Below are 18644 nucleotides of genomic sequence, written 5' to 3'. Positions count from 1 at the left end.
CTGACCTATTTCATAGCCTCCTTAAGTAAATTCTTCACTGTATGCAAAAAGGATCAATAAAGCAACAGTGGTTAGGACTAGAAGGGTAGGCTTGTGGCTATGAGAACAAGAACTCCCTGATGATATGGCTGCTCTCCTACTCTGACAGGTATAATGCTTCCAAGTGGACCATGGACTTGCTAACTAAACCTAGGGGATAAGAGAGCAGGAGACTTGGAAATGTCACTGTTTCAGGGAACCTCCTTTACACTTGATTTATACATGTAGATGGACATGAATTAATATAAAACACTCTTGTATTCCCTCTACTTCCTTATTCTGTATCCCAGATAAAAAATAAACAGGGGTGGCTTCATGAATTTGTAGCCTGTATACTTACATAGGGACCCACACATAGAAGGGCTCATATTTGATTCAATGCTCTTGAAGTTCATAAAAATTTTTGAACAAGGGCTTCTGCGTTTTCATTTTGCATCGGGCCCCACAAATTATACAGCCAGTTATGGGAGGGAAGTTGTGGAAATTGTTAAATCTGGGAGCAGGAACCATGTCATTCATTGGCTCAACCCTTCCCCTCTCCTCTCTTCGGGATCAACCTACTTGGAGGGCAAATGGTTGGTCGATTTGCCACTTGTAGGAAGCTTATTGGTAAAGGAAATATTCTTGTGGGCAAGATTATGGTTTTCCAGGCTGTCTCTGAAGGGGTGGATAGGTCTGCTTAATTCTGGGGACATATTAGTCATATGCCTAAATCTTGTTTTCCATTAGTGCTATTACTATCGAAACCGATACTTTTATTTCTCTCTACCTGATCTTTTGTAATCTCTCATTTAGTTTAGAATTCGGGTAGGTGATAGAATGGTACAAACACCAATGATAACTACATGTCTTTGGCAGAAAGCGTTTTCCATCTACTGAGACAGCTGGTAGCCTTTCAAGAGTGAAGTATTCAGTTATAGACCCTTGTTCTTGATGGGAAAAAGATATGAGAGAATGGCAAATGTGGCTAGAAAAGACGTATACACAGATCCCTACACTCAAAAGCCTCTGCCCTACAGCTCGAATAGAGATTTGTTTAGATTAATGAATACCATCTTTTAAACTTTAAATATACCTTGAAGGAGTAAGTTCATGAAATCTTCATAAGGTGGTCTTACTTAAGTACTTTAATCAGATTCGTATCCTTCTCAGATAAACCAACATGCTGAACTGGCAACTTTAAGTAGAAAAAAATACATTTTTAAGTAGTAAATGGGAAGCATAATGTTCCTGGGAATCAGGAAGAAGGTTTTCACAAGATTGGGAAGGGAAGATGATTACAAGGAGAAGACAGCCAACCTTACAGTTTTTCATAGTGCCCTAGTGATCTCAGCTTCCTACCCAAATCCTCCAAGTACCTGAAAATCGTCTTCTTTGAGAGCTTTTCTACTATTAACACAGGTGGCCAATAGCATGAACTACAGAAAAATCAATCAATCAGCAAACTTTTTTTTTTTTTTTTTATGATAGTCACAGAGAGAGAGAGAGGCAGAGACACAGGCAGAGGGAGAAGCAGGCTCCAGGCACTGGGAGCCCCATGTGGGATTCGATCCCGGGTCTCCAGGATCGCGCCCTGGGCCAAAGGCAGGCGCCAAACCACTGCGCCACCAAGGGATCCCAATCAGCAAACTTCTAAACTAGTTGGCACCATCAATCACCACCCAGAGTACAATGCATTAAAGACCACTACTTTCAGAATATCAAGTCTCTGTTTTACCCCTGGGCTGATGCAACGTCTTTGGCCAGATAAGGGGGGTGGGGGTAATGGACTACCAGGAAATCTTAGAATGACCACAGAGCATGAAGAGAGCCTGTATTGTCCATTTCCTAGCCTTAGCTGGGGCATTCAGTCCCTGAGTACTGATGATCTGTAGCACTGGTGAAACAACGTGGATAAGCAATCACATAATATATTTTTATTTAGATTTATCTAATCAATCAGTGAGAGAAACAATTCAGCATTCCTCAAGCAATTTTACACATAACCCCTATTCATTGACCCTACGTCATCAGTATTTTCATCAAGAATCTTCACAAACTCTCTAGAGGAAGCCATAGCTTTAAATACTCTTGACTTCATCATTCGGTCTAAATTTTCTCCTCATAATGCTATTACCATAGAGTGGGGTCCTATCCATAAACTCACCTGGAGTAGCACTATGTGAAGCTATTTGGTCACATGCCTTTTTGTTCTTGGTTAAAAGGACAGAACCCATTTCACACATCTAAGAGTCTTCTTGCTTTCTTTCTCCACAAAACTCTTTCCTTCAAGCTGGGAAAATCTGCACAATTTCTCCCGAGTAACAAAATGAATCTCTTGATGCCTCTCCATCCTGTGTGTATCACAGATCTAAAAATCTTTGCTAAGCATATATTACCTTTTTGTTTGCTTCTTTTTGTTAAAATACTTTTACATTAAATGTAACGAGTCAAACGACTGACAAATATAAAGAAGCGTTATTTACCTCAAATTGTGCTTTTGTGAAACTGGCTGTTTCCTCTCTGGTCACCAACTTCAAAAATATGGTGCCAAACTCAGCCAAAGTCTCCTCTTTTCAGTGAAGCTCATTTCTGTCTGATTGTTCTGTACATCATGAACATATACATTCTAAAGTCAAATTCACCTTAAAAGACCAAATGCTTTCCAATAAGTCAAATGATGTTTCTGTGTCAACACAGTTCCTTTCTAGAATGTGATCAAAAGGAGCACATCATTTGGCTTCAGAGATATACCATACACTCCCAGGTATCCCAAAATCATCTCAGGGCTACCCAGATCCTTTTTTTTTTTTTTTCTACCCCAGATCCTTAAGATTATTAGTGAATGACTCCAGTCAGAGTACAAGAACACTTCCAGTGGAGGTCACTGTGTATACAAGAGTGAGTAGAAACTATGAAGCTCTCTCATGGTTGCTTGCAGGGGTTTGATTAAGGATATGCTGAAGACATCAAGAGCCACATTTAACCACTATGAAAACATCTTCCAGTCTCATCACTCCAAATGGGAATTAAAACTGATTTCAGGAAGCTCCTAAGGAGACAGCAGCATATGCCTAGATGATATGTTATTAAAACAAAAGCCAGAAATTTCAGGAAAAAACAGGTCAGGTTCCTTTTGTATTAGTTTTCTGTTGCTGCATAATAGTACCACACAGTTAGTAGACTAAAGCTTCAATAAATTTATTATCTGGGGGCACGTGGGTGGCTCAGTAGTTGAGGATCTGCCTTCGGCTCAGGTCATGATCCCGGGGTCCTGGGATCGAGTCCTGCATCAGGCTCCCTCTGGGGAGCCTGCCTCTCCCTCTGTCTATATCTCTGCCTCTCTCTCTCTCTCTCTCTCATGAATAAATGAACAAAAATCTTAAAAGAGAGAGAGAGAGAGAAGGAGAGAAAGTTCATTATCTAGCAGTTTCTTTGGGTCAAAATCCTGGCACATTTTAGCTGGATCCTTTACTTATGTTCACAAGGCTTAAGGCAAAATGCCTGCCCGCTGTATTCTCATTTGGAGAATCAATTAGGAAAAGTTCTGCTTCCAAGCTCCCTCAGGTTGTTGGCAGAATTTGTTTCCGACCGAGATCCCTATTTTCTTGTTAGTTGTCAGCCAGGAATTATCCTGAAACAACTGGAAACCAAATTCAAGTCCTTGCCATGGGGCCTCCTTCATTGACTACTCACAGCTGGCTATTTGCTCCCTCAAAGCCAGGAGGAAAATGGCTGACTTCTATCTGGGACCTATAAACTCTCTTTAAAAATCTCACCTGATTAAGTCAGGCTTAGCCAGGATAATCCCCTTTTGATTAACTCAAATTCAACTGATTAGGGATCTTAATTACATTGGCAAAATCTCTTCAACCTTTTTCATATAATGTAAACTAATCATGGGAGTGATATTTCTTTTACACATAGGTGGTATTTTCATTTATACATTGAAGGAAAGGGGATTTAGGGCATGTACACCAGGAGCTTAGAAACAAGGCCCATATTATAATCTTGCCTACAACATCCACACACCATTAGTCTGCTAGCATCCCAAGACTTTTAAGAAAGAAATAACAAAAATAGTAGGCCTACCTCTGTTACCTACAGATTTGATCAACTGGTGTGCTTAAGGTCTGTAAGTGTTGGAAGACTGGGAAAACCACCATTATTATTTCTCATTCCTAGGACTTCCTAACCAATGTGAGAAAAGACAAGAACTAAGTGGGACCAAAATCTAGCAAAATCACCAATGGTGATACTAGTTGGAAACATAGCAGAGTCTCCTTATCTCCTGTCTTGATTTTAGACTTTGGTATTCCTCATCTGTTAAGGGGTTGGGGGGGATGGCTAGAAGATAATGGTATGCTAAAGCAGATTCTGTTTGCCTCTTTTCCACATGAAGGGAACTCACTCATGTTTTACTGATACCTAAGAGAAAATGAGACAAGAAAGACATGGACTTGGCTTGGCACTGTTTAAGCTTCAAGGTACTGGGTCTACTCTAGATAACAAGGCTCATTGGTCAGCATAGACTACATTACAATGCAGGTACAAGAAATCCCCAAATCTCAGTGGCTAACATACCCAAGGATACTTCTTGTTCATGATACAATTCTAACACTGGTGAACAGGGGTTTTCTATTTATCAGTCACTCGGGGACCCAGGAAGCCTTTTCTTGACCTGTGATTCTTCAGTCACTGAAGCAGCAAACAGAGGAGGGTGGTGAATCACCCATTGTTTCTTAACACTTAACGTGCAAAGTAAAACATATGGCACTTCTGCTTAATTTTTATTGACCTAAGCAGATTGCATGACCACAGAGGGAGGTAGAAAATGCAACCCTACTATGTGCCTTAAAGGGGAAAGAACCAAAAGTATTTGGTGGACAGCATTAGCAGCTACCACACGCAGCTTAGTGAATGTCACTCCTCTCCCTTGGATGGCACTGGAGCCAAGGAAGGCCCCAAAGCTATTTGTTCCAACACTGTCCCCTATAAGAGAGTAGAGTATGTAATCTCTTTTGGAAATGTAGGGAAAAAAGAAATAGAACCACTTCCTCTTAATAGTAAGTACAGGCAACAAAAAACGCTGTGAAATGGCCCTGTACTGCCACACCTCACCTTCATGGACACTGCTTCAGTGAGAAGCTAACAAATACAACTCACTCGAGGCTGCCTTGCAGGCAGCTGAGAGTGGTCCTAACCCCACACGATGGGCTCCAAATAGGAAGAAGGAGACTGCGCCTGCCACATTTTAAGAGGCTGCCTTCAAATTCAGGCTGCGTGTCTGGAGTTGCTGTGCCGAACAGGATCTGTGAGCTGGCTCTGTGCTGGGTGAGAAGTGTAAAGCCTGGTGCCAGAATGCGAGTGCACATCAAAATCCTGGCACGGGTGCTCTTTAGAAACGGACAGAAGACCAACTAACATACGGCTCATTCTTCTCACGTCATAAATGGAAGGCATTAATCACTGGGAGGCCTCCCAGAAATTAAAGTTCATCTATTGGTTATGGGGTGTCAAAAGGCAAATGTGGAGTGTTTTAAATTTGCTTAGTTTTCCTGCGATATAAAATACAGGTTTCAAATGCTGGCTTTATCATCAAAACAGGCTCCTGGCCCTGCCAAAGCTAACATAAAGAACCCAGAACTCCACACAGGTTTCTCATTTATAGCATAATTTCCTCCAAAGACAGCTATTTTAAAATGTAGATTAACCCTTAGTGTCTAAATTTTCCAAACTGAAACTTTGAAACAATGAAGTCCCATCTGCCAGCACTGAAAAACCAAGTGGCAAAGGAGTCGCCTACAGCTCTCTACAGTGAGGGCCAAAGTCCATTGCCTGGCTCGCTGACTATCAACACATCATCAGGCGCCACGCTCCATCCCTGGAAAGTCCTCCCATGGAGCGGTAACTGTCCATGCTCTCAAGCTACGAATTATAATCATTGGATAAAAGAAGAAAGGAATTCATAATCTGTTTTTTCTTCTTTGACAAAGTACTGAAGTGAGTGTGTATCATTACCACATAAGTGAAACAATTCAACCAAAGCAGTTAACTCCTTAAAAGTGATCATCATCATTCTCTCAGCAGACTAGGCTTCAGAGGATAAATATAAATACATGCAAACCAATTGCTTCACATTCTCTTCACTTCACAGAATTATATATTTCTTGATCTATTCTAATAACTTAAGCTTAAGAAAGAAGTGATAGTTTAAGAGGCCACAGACTGGGGTGCTTGGTTGACTCAGCTGGGAGAGCATGTGACTCTTGACTAGGATTTGTAAGTCCAACCTCCACATTGGGTATAAAACCTACAAAGAAATGAATAAATAAAACAGTTTTTAAAAGATTTTATTTATTCATGAGAGACACACACAGAGAGAGAGGCAGCGACACAGACAGAGGAAGAAGCAGGGAGCCTGATGCAGGACTTGATCCCAGGACCCCAGGATCATGACCTGAGTCAAAGGCAGACACTCAACCAGAGCTACCCAGGTGCCCCGATAAAACATTTTTTAAAGAACAAAATAAAAAAATAAAGGGCTGCAAACCAGTGACCTGCATTTGTGTGTGTGTGTGTGTGTGAACATGTATGCTTACCTACACAATGTCATTACAAACTAAATCTGAATGACATGATGTGGAGGCATAAACTCTCAATTTTCCACAAACCTTACCAGTCTTTATCATTTTTTTTTGAGAGATACAGAGAGAGAGAGAGAGAGGAGCAGAGGAAGAAGGAGAGAGAGAATATTAATCAGGTTCCACCCCAGCCTGACCTGGGGCTTGATCTCATGACTCTGAGATCATGACCTGAGTGGAAATCAAGTCAGACACTTAACCAACTAGCCATCCAGGGCCCCCTAGTTCTTATCATCTTAAAGTCTGACTTACTCAATAATGCTACCTGTTCTAGTAAAGAGACATTTGAATATGTGTTGTCCTATTTTATTTTTTAATGAGTCAAGCAACATTCTTAACTTTTTAGTATGTTAATAAATTTTATTTTGTGAATCATACTACATATATATTTAATTTACAAAATAATAAGCTTCTTAAAATTAGTTGGTTTACTTCAAACCTTTAATTTTAACAAATGGTGAAATAATTTTTTTTTTCAGCAGAAAAATGTGCTCTTTAATCCCCAGCACCTATTTTCCCCACCCACCCCTACCTCCCGGCTGGCAACCATCAGCCTGTAGTAGTTCTCTCAGTAGGTAATAGTATGTTTCTTGGTTTTCCTGCATGTGTGTGTATACTTTAAAGGAACTTAAAAGGAAGACAGCAGCACATAAACATGCCCCAGGACTGTGTCTACCTTTGAGATCTTACTGAACTAAAGACAGAGTCAAGATAATACTCCATGTGCAAAAATGCAAATGACTGGTCCTTATGTTCTTATTTGGACCATTCCCACAGCATGAAATTTCATCTGTGAAATGGAATAACATTGTGTTGAAGTTTAACAAGATAGACGTGAAGGATCTAAACCCAGTAGCTGACACATAGTAGGCACTCTATAAGCAGCAAGGATGGTGACGATACATAAGCTGCAGAGTGGGTTTTAGACAGAGAACTGACTAAGAGTTTAGGATTTAGAGTCTGCAGACCTGGGTTCAAATCCCTGTTTCACCATTTACCTGTTGTGTGGCATCATAGGGGTATGTATTGTGGAATGAGCAGTGTGTGAGATGTCCCAAAGGAGAGGAGTAATTAGAAGAAACTTCACTGATGAAAGGAGAAATAAGAGCAGTAAGGAGGTATATAGTCTCTAAGGTTTAAGATTTAGAGGCATAAGACGATCAGAAATTCAGGAAAGATAAAATTTTTTTTTTTAATTTATGATAGTCACAGAGAGAGAGAGAGAGAGAGAGAGGCAGAGACATAGGCAGAGGGAGAAGCAGGCTCCATGCACCGGGAGCCCGACGTGGGATTCGATCCCGGGTCTCCAGGATCGCGCCCTGGGCCAAAGGCAGGCGCCAAACCGCTGCACCACCCAGGGATCCCAGATAAAATTTTTAACAGAAAGGTTATCAATACTGTCAGATTCCATTGCATAATAAATCAGATTACTCAACAGACCTGTAGAAGCTGAAACAGAGGACTTTAAACCTAGGCCCTTTTTTGGTATCACTCTCTGAATCTCTACCCTGATGTGCTGTTGAAGTAACACTGTAGTAGTACAGGTTCCTATGAATTCTAAACAAGGCTCAGGACTCAGGAGATTTTGGTCTTAGGGTTCAAACACATAACTAAAGGAGCTGACACAAGAACCCCAAAGACTTCACTCTCCTGAACCATGTCTGTGGAATCAGGCTTTCTCTAGAGAAATCATTTTCAACAGGCACCAAACATAATAAAAAGCTTCAAACTGATTAATAACTAACAGAGTAATTGCTAAAAAACACCTTCTTCCTCTCAGCACTGAGTACTTGCTGATAAAAAATATTTTTAAAACAGAACATTTAAATACAATCACTAATGAAATATAAATAAGATAAACATCTGTCATAGAATCATCATTATTTATTTTCCATGCTTGTGAATTTATCCCTGCCCTTTATTTCTCTTCCAAATATTCATTCTACATTTTTTTTAAGTGACTGTCTATCACTGGATTAAATGTAAGCCTTTGGAGAATAGAAGCTGCTGCCACATACCTTTCTTTACACACGCCTCTAGTGAATTCAATTTTTTGACCTTATTTGGCTTTCCAATCCAGTGAGAAGTAACTTATTTTAAATAAAGGAGGAAGTCAACTTACCCTTAAACCCAGAGGTTAATCTCCATGTAAGCCATCTTTGGCATATTTAATTGGTATGGGAAATTTTGCTAGGACAACTTTTGCTGGGGCTTCATAGAATGCTCTTCAGAAAGCCCACTTGGATTTCACGAAATCTCCACAGTCTTCTTGCTCAAAATAACATTTGTAGGCAAGGGGTTATGTTCATGCATTGTGAATACAGGGTTTTCAGAGGTTAATATAGAAATATTGTATAAATTTCAGGGGAAGATTTCAGTTCCTAGAATAGGTCATTTTTTGTACCAAACTAAATAGGTTCCAAATAGTAATTTCATGTAAGTCTTTATTTGGCAAATATTTACTGAGCCCTTACCATGAGCAGTAGAGGGAATATGGAGATATTAGACATTAACAACACAGGTCTTCAGGCAGAAGGAAATTAACAATATTGGGGGTCAACCATATGCTTTACTATTAGATTAAGGATGTTTCTACCAGCACACTAATATAGACAATACAGGGTTGCATATACGTTTCACATAAACTCTGTAGCTATTTAATACCTGGTATGAGTTCAAAGGATTCGAAGTCATTTGTGGCTGATCATAGAGGGCTTCATGGAGCAGTTGCTGTTTCTATTTGGGAAACCTAAGATTATAGTCAATGTAATTGGAGGCTACCCAAGGAGATGGAGATGGCGTAAGCAGTCACTAGAATCTGAAAATCTATATATGTTTAGGGAAGGAGTGTAATTTAAGTTCCCTAGAAAAAAGAATCTTCTGGGGTGCTGTCATAAGGTGAGGTTGGGAGCATATGGTGAGGTCTTTAACGACAGGGTGAGGCTTTTTATTAATTTGGGAGAGAGGCAGACATTATAAACGTTTGATAATGACATGTTTTAGGAAGATTAATCCGTCAGAGATGCATATGAGAGATTGCATTAAGAAAAATTGGGGGGGTAGTGTGTCCTATTGGAAGGCTAATAACTAAATAATCTAAGCACAAAAGATTAAAGATTTCAGTAGGATATTGATTTTAAGTTTCAGTATCTGGGAGTATAAAGGCAAAATTAACAGAACTTAAAGCATCCAAAAAAAAAAAAAAAAAAAAACAGGTTGGAAGGGCAGTGAGTGCAATTTTAGGTAAATTGATTTGGAGGTGACCTCAGCGTATATACAGAGAGAAGTGGTGCTTAACTAGGGCATGTCCTATACATACTCAAAATGAGGCTAGCTCCATCCCATTATCTGCAACAATGAGCAGTATTACAAATTTCCACAACCAAGTTCAACTGCTGAAATGGAAATAAGTTGAACTTCAGTAATTCTTTTGATAAAATTATGAATATGTACTAACGTTGAAGGAGAGCAGCAGTTGGTTTCATACTTTTCAGAAATGCATAAAAGAAATAAATAGAAAAACACAAGTCTTTCAGGTCTGCTTGATTTGTTATTGTTCAGATGGAAAAAAGCTGTAATTATTTCATCTAGTTAAAAGAGAGGAAATAGTCTAGGGCTATCCTGAATAAACCAAATTTAGATAAACTGTCCAAATAAAAGGAAACACAATATTGTAAGTTAAAATTTTTATACTTCCCAGCCAAATAGTTTTAAAAATTTCTGTATCATTGCAGTTTAAAAAATACCCAGATGCTAGGTGGAGAGGTGCCTTCCCTCACTGGCCATATCCTTCCCACACCCCATAGAATCTTCATTCTGCCTCCTGCTTCCCCCTATATAGGTAGCACAATATGAATGACTGGTTGCAATATAAACATTTCACATATTAAGTAGAAGTTTAGCCTCATTCCCTGTCACTAACTTCACTTGTACCAATATGATTAAGTAAGTTATTATTTGCTTAATTAACCTCTGGATCTGACTCCTCATAAGGATTTCATAGTCTGAATATTTTTCAACAACAAAAACAAGGGTAATAACCTAATGATACACATAGAAATCACTTTAATGCATTTACTCATATAGGTATCATCACAATGACAAATCCATACAGATTAAACAAGACTGAACAAAGGGTAATTTGCAAGCACCTTCCAACAGAAAAATTAGTCATGCCTATTTTAGCTAATGAGACATACAAACTAAAGTCATAATTTGGATAACTAGAGTTTTGAAAAATGCTACCTGAATATTTCAGGAACCATTTTCTTGGTAGTAGGCATGAATTTTCTGGATAGGTATGACATTTCTCCAACTTTACTTGTTGTGAATCTTCATTTTTACACTGAAAACCCTGTATAACACCCCAGACTCTGTCTATAGTATTGTTTACCCTAAACATGTTCAAATCGTGATTGATCATATATGTTTAGCCCTCTGGAGGAATGGAGACTGAGAAGTAATCTTACAAATATATTGATATTGGGGATCCCTGGGTAGCTCAGCGGTTTAGAGCCTGCCTTCAGCCCAGGGCGTGATCCTGGAGTCCTGGGATATTTTAAAAAAAAATATTGATATTAACTGGTTATGAGAGTTACAATTTTGCTTCAAATGTCTGTCACCAAATTCTCCATCTGAAATTACTCATTTTAGTTAATGATATCATCCTTTTTTTTCTGACCCAATTTCATAAAGATAAAATATAAATAATATCACAAATTCTCAGCTATGTTTCATTACACCCATCTCTCCAGTTCCACTTTACTAAAGTGGAACTAAATAAAATAAATTTAGTTTAAAACTAAATAATAACTAAATAAAATAATAAAATAAAAAAATAAAAATAAAATAAAAACTAAATTTATTTATACTATTCTTGTTTACTCAACTCATACATACAATTTCCAACTGATCTTATTGCCACCGGACTCTTCCCTCTCCAGATTTTTTATTTTTATTTTTTTTAAGATTTTATTTATTTATTCATAACACACACACACACACACACAGAGGGAGAGACATAGGCAGAGAGAGAAGCAGACTCCCTGCAGAAAGCCCGATGTGGGACTCGATCCCAGGTCTCCAGGATCACGACCTGGGCTGAACTGCTGAGCCACCCAGGCATCCCTCTCCCAATTTTTTAATACCTATTTGCCAAATTAGTCCTCTCAAAAAATCTGTTTAATCATGCATTTCCAGAATTTACAATAATTTCTGGTACTTATTGTATGTAAATCCACAATCTCCAATAATCTGGTCTCCCTATATAACTTTTTTCCAAGACCTGGCAGCATGTGCTTTCAACTCGAGTTTGATGAGTTTCATTCATATTTTCTTCCTCTTCCCCAATCAAAAATCCCTCCCATCCTTAGGCCTCATTTCAAATATGTTCTCCCTGGAATGTTCACTTACCTTGCACAAAGTTTCCTCCTACTGTCTGTTTCACTTATCCTACAATTTTGGATTCAGCCTTGTATTATTTTGTAATTCTTAAATGGAAATGAGTTCTTTCATACACAAAATCAGCTGCCTTCATAAAGAATAGCATGTCACATTTGTACCTAACACAACTCAAAACAGAAAGATGATCCTATAATGGTCATTCAAACCATTAGTTAGATAATTTCAGATCATATGCTATTCAGTCTGATACTGATTTTCCAATTTTCCAAGTCCCTATTTTACTAGTTGGTATTAGTTATCTCATTTCCCTCCATTTGTTTTTAATTCTGTTTTTTTTTTTTTTACATCAGTATTATTTATTTATACTATTCTTGTTTCCAGAAAATTTCAAGGTGGCTTATAAGAAAACATGCTGGTCTTGCTCTACACATTAGAAGTAAATAAGAAAATAATTAAGAGAAGAATATAAAATGCTATCTAAATTCAAATATAAATAAATAAGATATAACAAAGTGCTTTAATAATAAGCAGATAAGCGCCACGTTAAATTTTTCAACTGGTTGAGATCTCCATGCCTACCTGATTTCTTTTCTTTACTTTGTAAGTTTTAAGAACATCTTCCGTGGGGGTACCTAGGTGTTTCAGCTGTTTAAGCATCTGACTTGACTTTGGTTCAGGTCATGATAATCAAGGTCATGAGATGGATCCCTATCTTACGTTTCCCACTCAGCAGGGAGTCAGCTAGAGATTGATTATCTTTCCCTCTGTCCCTCCTTCTCCTCCTCCCTTCACTCATGATCTCTCTCTAAAATAAATAAATCTTTAAAAAATACCTTCCAATGTATGTGATTCAGTAGTGTTTTATTTTAGTATTTTTATTTTCGTGTTTTAATTTTTAAAAAACTATAATTCCAAAGAATTTTTTTAACTCCAAAGAATTTAAGAGTCAGATAGTTCTACAAAGATCATTATGAAAAATAGCAGACCCCTACCCCTACTCCCACATTTTTCCCTCCTCGTGGCAATAATTTTTATCCCTTTATCTCTTTAGCCAATTATGTTGTTATTTATCATCATGTCTCCAATATGCTTTTATTAGTAATTTAGATGATTAGTTTGATAGAACTCACTATATCTCTAAGTAATATGATTTTTTTTTGCTAATTTTTGAGTGAGTTTTAGGTAATATTTATGTACTTATATACTACATAAGAATAGTATTCCGAACTCTCTCCCCCCACCTCCTTATTACTCCCAACTCAGAATCATTCCATCTATTTCCTACATCACCTTAGTTATACTGTAACTTGTTTAGATTAATATCCAAAGTATATATTATTATGACAATAAAGTTAACTCAAAGCTGATCCACATAATAGACTTACTATTTATAAGTTTTCTTTTTCTGTACTTTTCCCTATACTTATTAGGTATTTCTGGTTTTATTCATTGGCTTGGTTCTAATTCGATTCCAAACTCTTTATCAGTACTAAATCTCCACTCTAGAGGATCAGATGCATCAGGTGTTCTATCACTGTCATCTACTTAAAAAGGAAGTTTTCTTGGAGCCTCTGACCTTGTTCTTTCTGAGCAGATTCCATGGACAGGTAGTGCACAGCTTTCATTCTAGGGGCTTCCCTTCACTACCCATCTATGTTAGGGGCTGTCCAGCTCTGCAAATCTCATGTCTTCATTTTTCTTGTTTTTCTCCTTTGATTAGTGGAATGCACTCTCCCATATCTTATTAGATAAAGAGATACATTACTTGAGAAAGTGAATAGCTGAAAATATCCTTGACTTTCCCATCATTGATATCTTGGCTAAACGTACACTTCTAATTGGAAATTATTTTTCATGAGAATTTTTGCTGAAGTCAGTTCTCTGTTGCCTTTCATCTTTAAACATTATTCTTGAAAAGTCCAGAGTTATTCTGATCATTTATAGTGGATCTGCGTTGCTTTTTTTCTTCTTCTTCTCCTGGATTTATATATTATCTTACTCATTTGTGTTCACAGGAAATTTTGTGATGGCATGCTTTGGTATGACTCTGCTTTCCATCTTTGTAATAGAAACCCAGGAAAGCAATGAAGTCTGCAAAAAAATTTTCTTGCCTTATTCCAAGAAAACAATATTTTACCTCCTTATTTTTCTTAAATTTTCAATGGAATAATATTTTTCAGATATTGGACCTTCTGGACAGCTCTTCTAAATTTCTTATCTTTTCTCTCCTTGCTTTTAGTCTTATTAGCATTTTGTCTACTTTCTGGGAGATTTTCTTAAATTTATTTCCCAATGCTTTATTAATATTTTTTCTCTCAAATTTTACATTTTCAACTGCTCTTTTCTTTCCTCTGTCCATTTTTGCAATACCCTATTCTTGTGTCACGATTAAAATATATATATATATATTTATAATATATATATATATATATATTTATATTTTATTCTTCCTCATCTGTTTCCTCTCTCTTTTTCTGATAGTTTTGTTGTGATTCCTGTATTGCATGTCAGAGGCTAACATTGTTATCTTTGGTTGTCTGTCAATATTTTTAGGTAATTTTATTAGTTCTTTTTTTTTAAGATTGATTTATTTATTTGAGGCGGAGGTAGAGAGCATAAGTATAGGAAGGGGCAGAGAGAGAGAATCTCCAAGCAGACTTCCTACTAGGGGCTCAATCCCATGACCAATGAGATCATGACCTGAGCCAAAACCAAGAGTCAGATGCTCAACCGACTAAGCCATGCAGGCGCCCTAATAATTATACCATTTCTGTTTCTCAGTTTCTAAAGCCACTTCAAGAAAGGAAGTACTTGGCTTCTGATATTTAAACTCCACTTTAAAGATGAAGAGTAAAAGAAAAAAATAACAATATATATTACATATAACTATACCCAGATAAATTTGAGAGTCTAGTTGAAAAAGATTAAAAGAGAAGTCAGTAAAAATAAGCCTTTTTAATAATTAAAGTAAATTAGTCATTTGCTGCAATATTTGGGAAAACTTTTTACTGTAAAGGAGAAAGAGTAAAAGATAAATCAGTTTTCTAACCGCCAAATAGTTTGCCAGATTAAAAAAAAGTAGAAATTTTTGGCCCATATTGTGCTTTCAGAGCAAAAGAAATTTGTACTTTTCTCCAAATGTTCTGTAGGAATTTAGATTAAAGTTAGAAAAATAAAAACCTCATTCACAACTAACTAATTTTAAAAATCTATTAATATCTAGAATCTGCATATTCTTTAGGAGATAGGTAGATAGAGAGATAGGTAGATATACAAATACATAATTTTATTCTTAAAGGCAACTCATCACAATCTCTAGCACATTACCTAACTAGGCAGGATAAATAAGCAGATTAGTCATATAAGCACTATAGATAATTATTTTCAAATCACCTCATAAAGAGTAAGTTCCAGAATATAAAAAAGCTTAAACTTATAAAAATTAATTTTAATTAAATTATTTAAGTAGAATTTGTGCAAGTAAAATTACTAGATATTATATTTATAAGAAAATTTAAGAAAAACTCTATTTTTTAAGAAAATTATTACTTGAGACTTGGATTTAAAAATCATTCTCAAGCATACAAAAAACCGTAACAACACAATTAAAAACTGAACAAACTGAGTTAATCAAAAAATTTTAAAAATCACTAAACAATACAAATCCCCCTCCAAAACCCAGTAAGCCATGTAGAAGAATCAAAATTAAAATGGTTTGTCTACTAACACAGTTATTCTAGGAGTTTGTTCCTTATATGATTTCTCTTTGAGTCATAAGCACAATAAATATGAAAAGACTGACAAATTCACTTTGCTAAATCCCAAAGAGTTTACAGGTATTAGCTGAAGAATTTTTAAACTTTAAAGTAATGTTTGTAAGGGGAAATAAATAATATGTCTTGGATTAATTCAGTTGGATGTGGATTTCTTTCCAAAATGTTCAACAAAATTGATCAAAATGAAAATAATCTTAGTTTTAGTAAACACATACACAGTAAATGCTATAAGAAGCAATAGCACTGTATATAATTCTGAGATATTCAATCTTCTATCAATGCATACGTCAAATACACAGCACTTTATCTTAAAATATACAAACCTCCAGTACCCTGCTCTTTAAACTTCTCAACCAACTTTAACTTCAAACTTAGTTACTCAGAAGAAAGTCATTGTCAAAAGGGCAAAGGACCCCAGCAAAGTGTAGCCCTGTGACAAGAGGCTTTCTCAGATCTAAATGAACAGCCTCAAACTCAGTCATCAGGCTGTGTGTTCACTGTCACAATCAATGCTGTTTTGCCTCAAAGAGTACTAGGACTGACATGAAAAGCATGGCCATGCTGAACAACAGAGCTGAAGATAAGGCCCTTCTCTGAAAATAACTGTCTCCAACAAAATACATATAGTTCATTTGATTGAAGGCTGGGCATTACATAGAAAGGGAGTCACGTTAGAAAGTGAGAGAACTGAATTCTGGCCAGTAATTCTGGGACTAAAACATTGAACCGGTCTATGTGCCAGTTTTCTCATTTTAATGGATTATGGTGGATCATGAAATCAGGTTGAGAAGTTGAATGAATTATAGAATAAATTCCTATTAAGCCAGAATACATTTCAACAGCACACTTCATTGTCCAAAATGTCATTGCCAGGGGTAGTCATACTAAAAGAAACATGGCAATGAGAAAAATGAGATGAGGGGAGGGGACTAAAGAGGAGGGACAAGAGACCTACCTGACAGCCAGTTGACCTCATTTGCGGAGTGTGGAAAGGATGGAGATCATTTCTCAGTCCAACCATCAGCCATCTGACACTAGGAGGCAGAATGTAGTGGTTTTCCTTACCAGGACTCTGAAGGTGAAACTATCAGTTAATCAACCATCTTTGATCTAGATATCTACCTAGACATAACTTATTTATTACAAGATCTCTTTCTCAAGCTATATGGAATAACATTCCTCAAGAAGAAACATTTAGTTGAAACATTTCAGACTAAATTATGAAGTAAAGAAATGCTTCTACTTTGATTTTTTAACTCTCTTTACAGACACTATTAATCTTCAACTTTACACAAAATTCAAAGTTATGACTTTATAATTTAAATCAAGTGTGCTTAATGTATTTTCATTGATCAGATAGACTAGAAGATGTTAAAAATGCAACTTTGAGGGGCACCTGGGTGGCTCAGTCGGTTAAGCATCTGACTTGATTTCAGCTCAGGTCATGATCTTAGGTTGTGAGATCGAGCCTCGTATCGGGCTCTGCACTGAGCACTGAGCCAGCTTAGAATCTCTCTCTCCTTCCCCCCACTGCCTCTTGCCCCTTCTCTCTTTCCCTCTCTCAAGAAAAAAAAAATGCTACTTGGAAAAAGACAAAAATAGATTCACCAAAGGATATACAATAAACTTTTTCACAGATTGCTCATCATACCATACAAAACAAGAAGGTATTGTCATTGCAATATCTGCATGAGCATGAAAAGAATAATTCCACCAGATTTTACACCAGAATTTTAACAATTCTAGTCATGGGAGGTATTGTAAGCCATGGTTTCTGTAAATGGTACAATTTTATTTTTTGTTGCCTCTTTGTTTTGCAATGATATTGGCTATGTGCCTGGTGCCTTTTATAAGAATACATTTCTAAGTAATATTTAAATAATTTAGCTTTATTATATGGTATTTACAGGAACCATAATAGATATTCATTTAAAACACCATTTAATACTGTATGCAATCTCTAGTTCCTTCCCCCTTCCCTTAATGGTCAATGGAAAAATCACTGCAAAATCTGAGGCATTAATAAATTGACTAGATGCCTCTTTTCTCTTTCTCTAAGGTTAACTAACTTGTTTTTAAATTCAGCATTTGTTAGGTTCTTCAATTCCAAGATTAATTTTTTTGTTGCTCTAATGTAATGTTGCATATTCATTTGCAAAACAAAGACACATGGGCAAAAACTTCTGCAATATTGTCTGTCTAGGGACAGCTCTGAGGATTACAATATGCTCAGCTCTCAATTTTTTGAAACAACTTAGGGATGCAATCTTTAGTTGAATTTCAAAATGGATTCTAATTTTTACATGGATCCTTCTGGCAAGGAAATTCTGGGTACCTTAAGGAACTGAAATAAAAAGTATAAAGCATAGATTCTTGAAATCTCCCCCCCTCCATCTAGATGAAAATGAGCATAGGAAAACATACTGTGATAATCCAAAACATTCATTATGAAAATCATGGAAGATTTGAAACTCTCTCTGCAAGCTGCATTTGATTACAAACTTCTCTTGGGACTATGCCTAGGTATTCTTGGGCTTGTGACCAGACTACATTGCTTAGCCTACCAGCCATTACTGAACATGCTTTAATATCACTTAATGCCACAAGACCTATACTATGGAAAAGTCCACATTTGACACACTTTCTATATATGGCCCTGATGTTTTTCCCTAAAATTTCATATTAAAGTTGGTAGCATTATTATAATGCTCACTGCCCACAGCTTCTGAAAAACTGCTGCTCCTTTTAGATTTCTGAAAGCAACACTTCTTTTTTCCATTGGCACTCCATTAATATTAATCTC

The 18644-nt window shown here is 36.8% G+C and overlaps 1 protein-coding gene across 20 annotated transcripts in view; it reads right to left on the bottom strand.

Annotated features, from left to right (window-relative positions):
* The window catches only part of LOC144293967 (uncharacterized), a 1010193-nt gene that overhangs the window by 557974 nt on the left and 433575 nt on the right, over positions 1-18644 (bottom strand). For all 20 annotated transcript variants that reach the window (XM_077865362.1, XM_077865366.1, XM_077865384.1 and 17 more), the window contains one exon: positions 16797-16913. Coding sequence is in view for 6 of the 20 variants with exons in the window: in XM_077865384.1 (XP_077721510.1) it covers positions 16797-16913 (117 nt within the window). In the remaining 14 variants the exon portion in view is untranslated. The remainder of the gene's footprint in view (positions 1-16796; positions 16914-18644) is intronic.

Source organism: Canis aureus, chromosome 2, assembly GCF_053574225.1.
Source record: "Canis aureus isolate CA01 chromosome 2, VMU_Caureus_v.1.0, whole genome shotgun sequence".
Lineage (NCBI taxonomy): Eukaryota > Metazoa > Chordata > Mammalia > Carnivora > Canidae > Canis > Canis aureus.
Note: the sequence above shows the minus strand (reverse complement) of the source record. Positions and strands in the feature narration are given on the sequence as shown.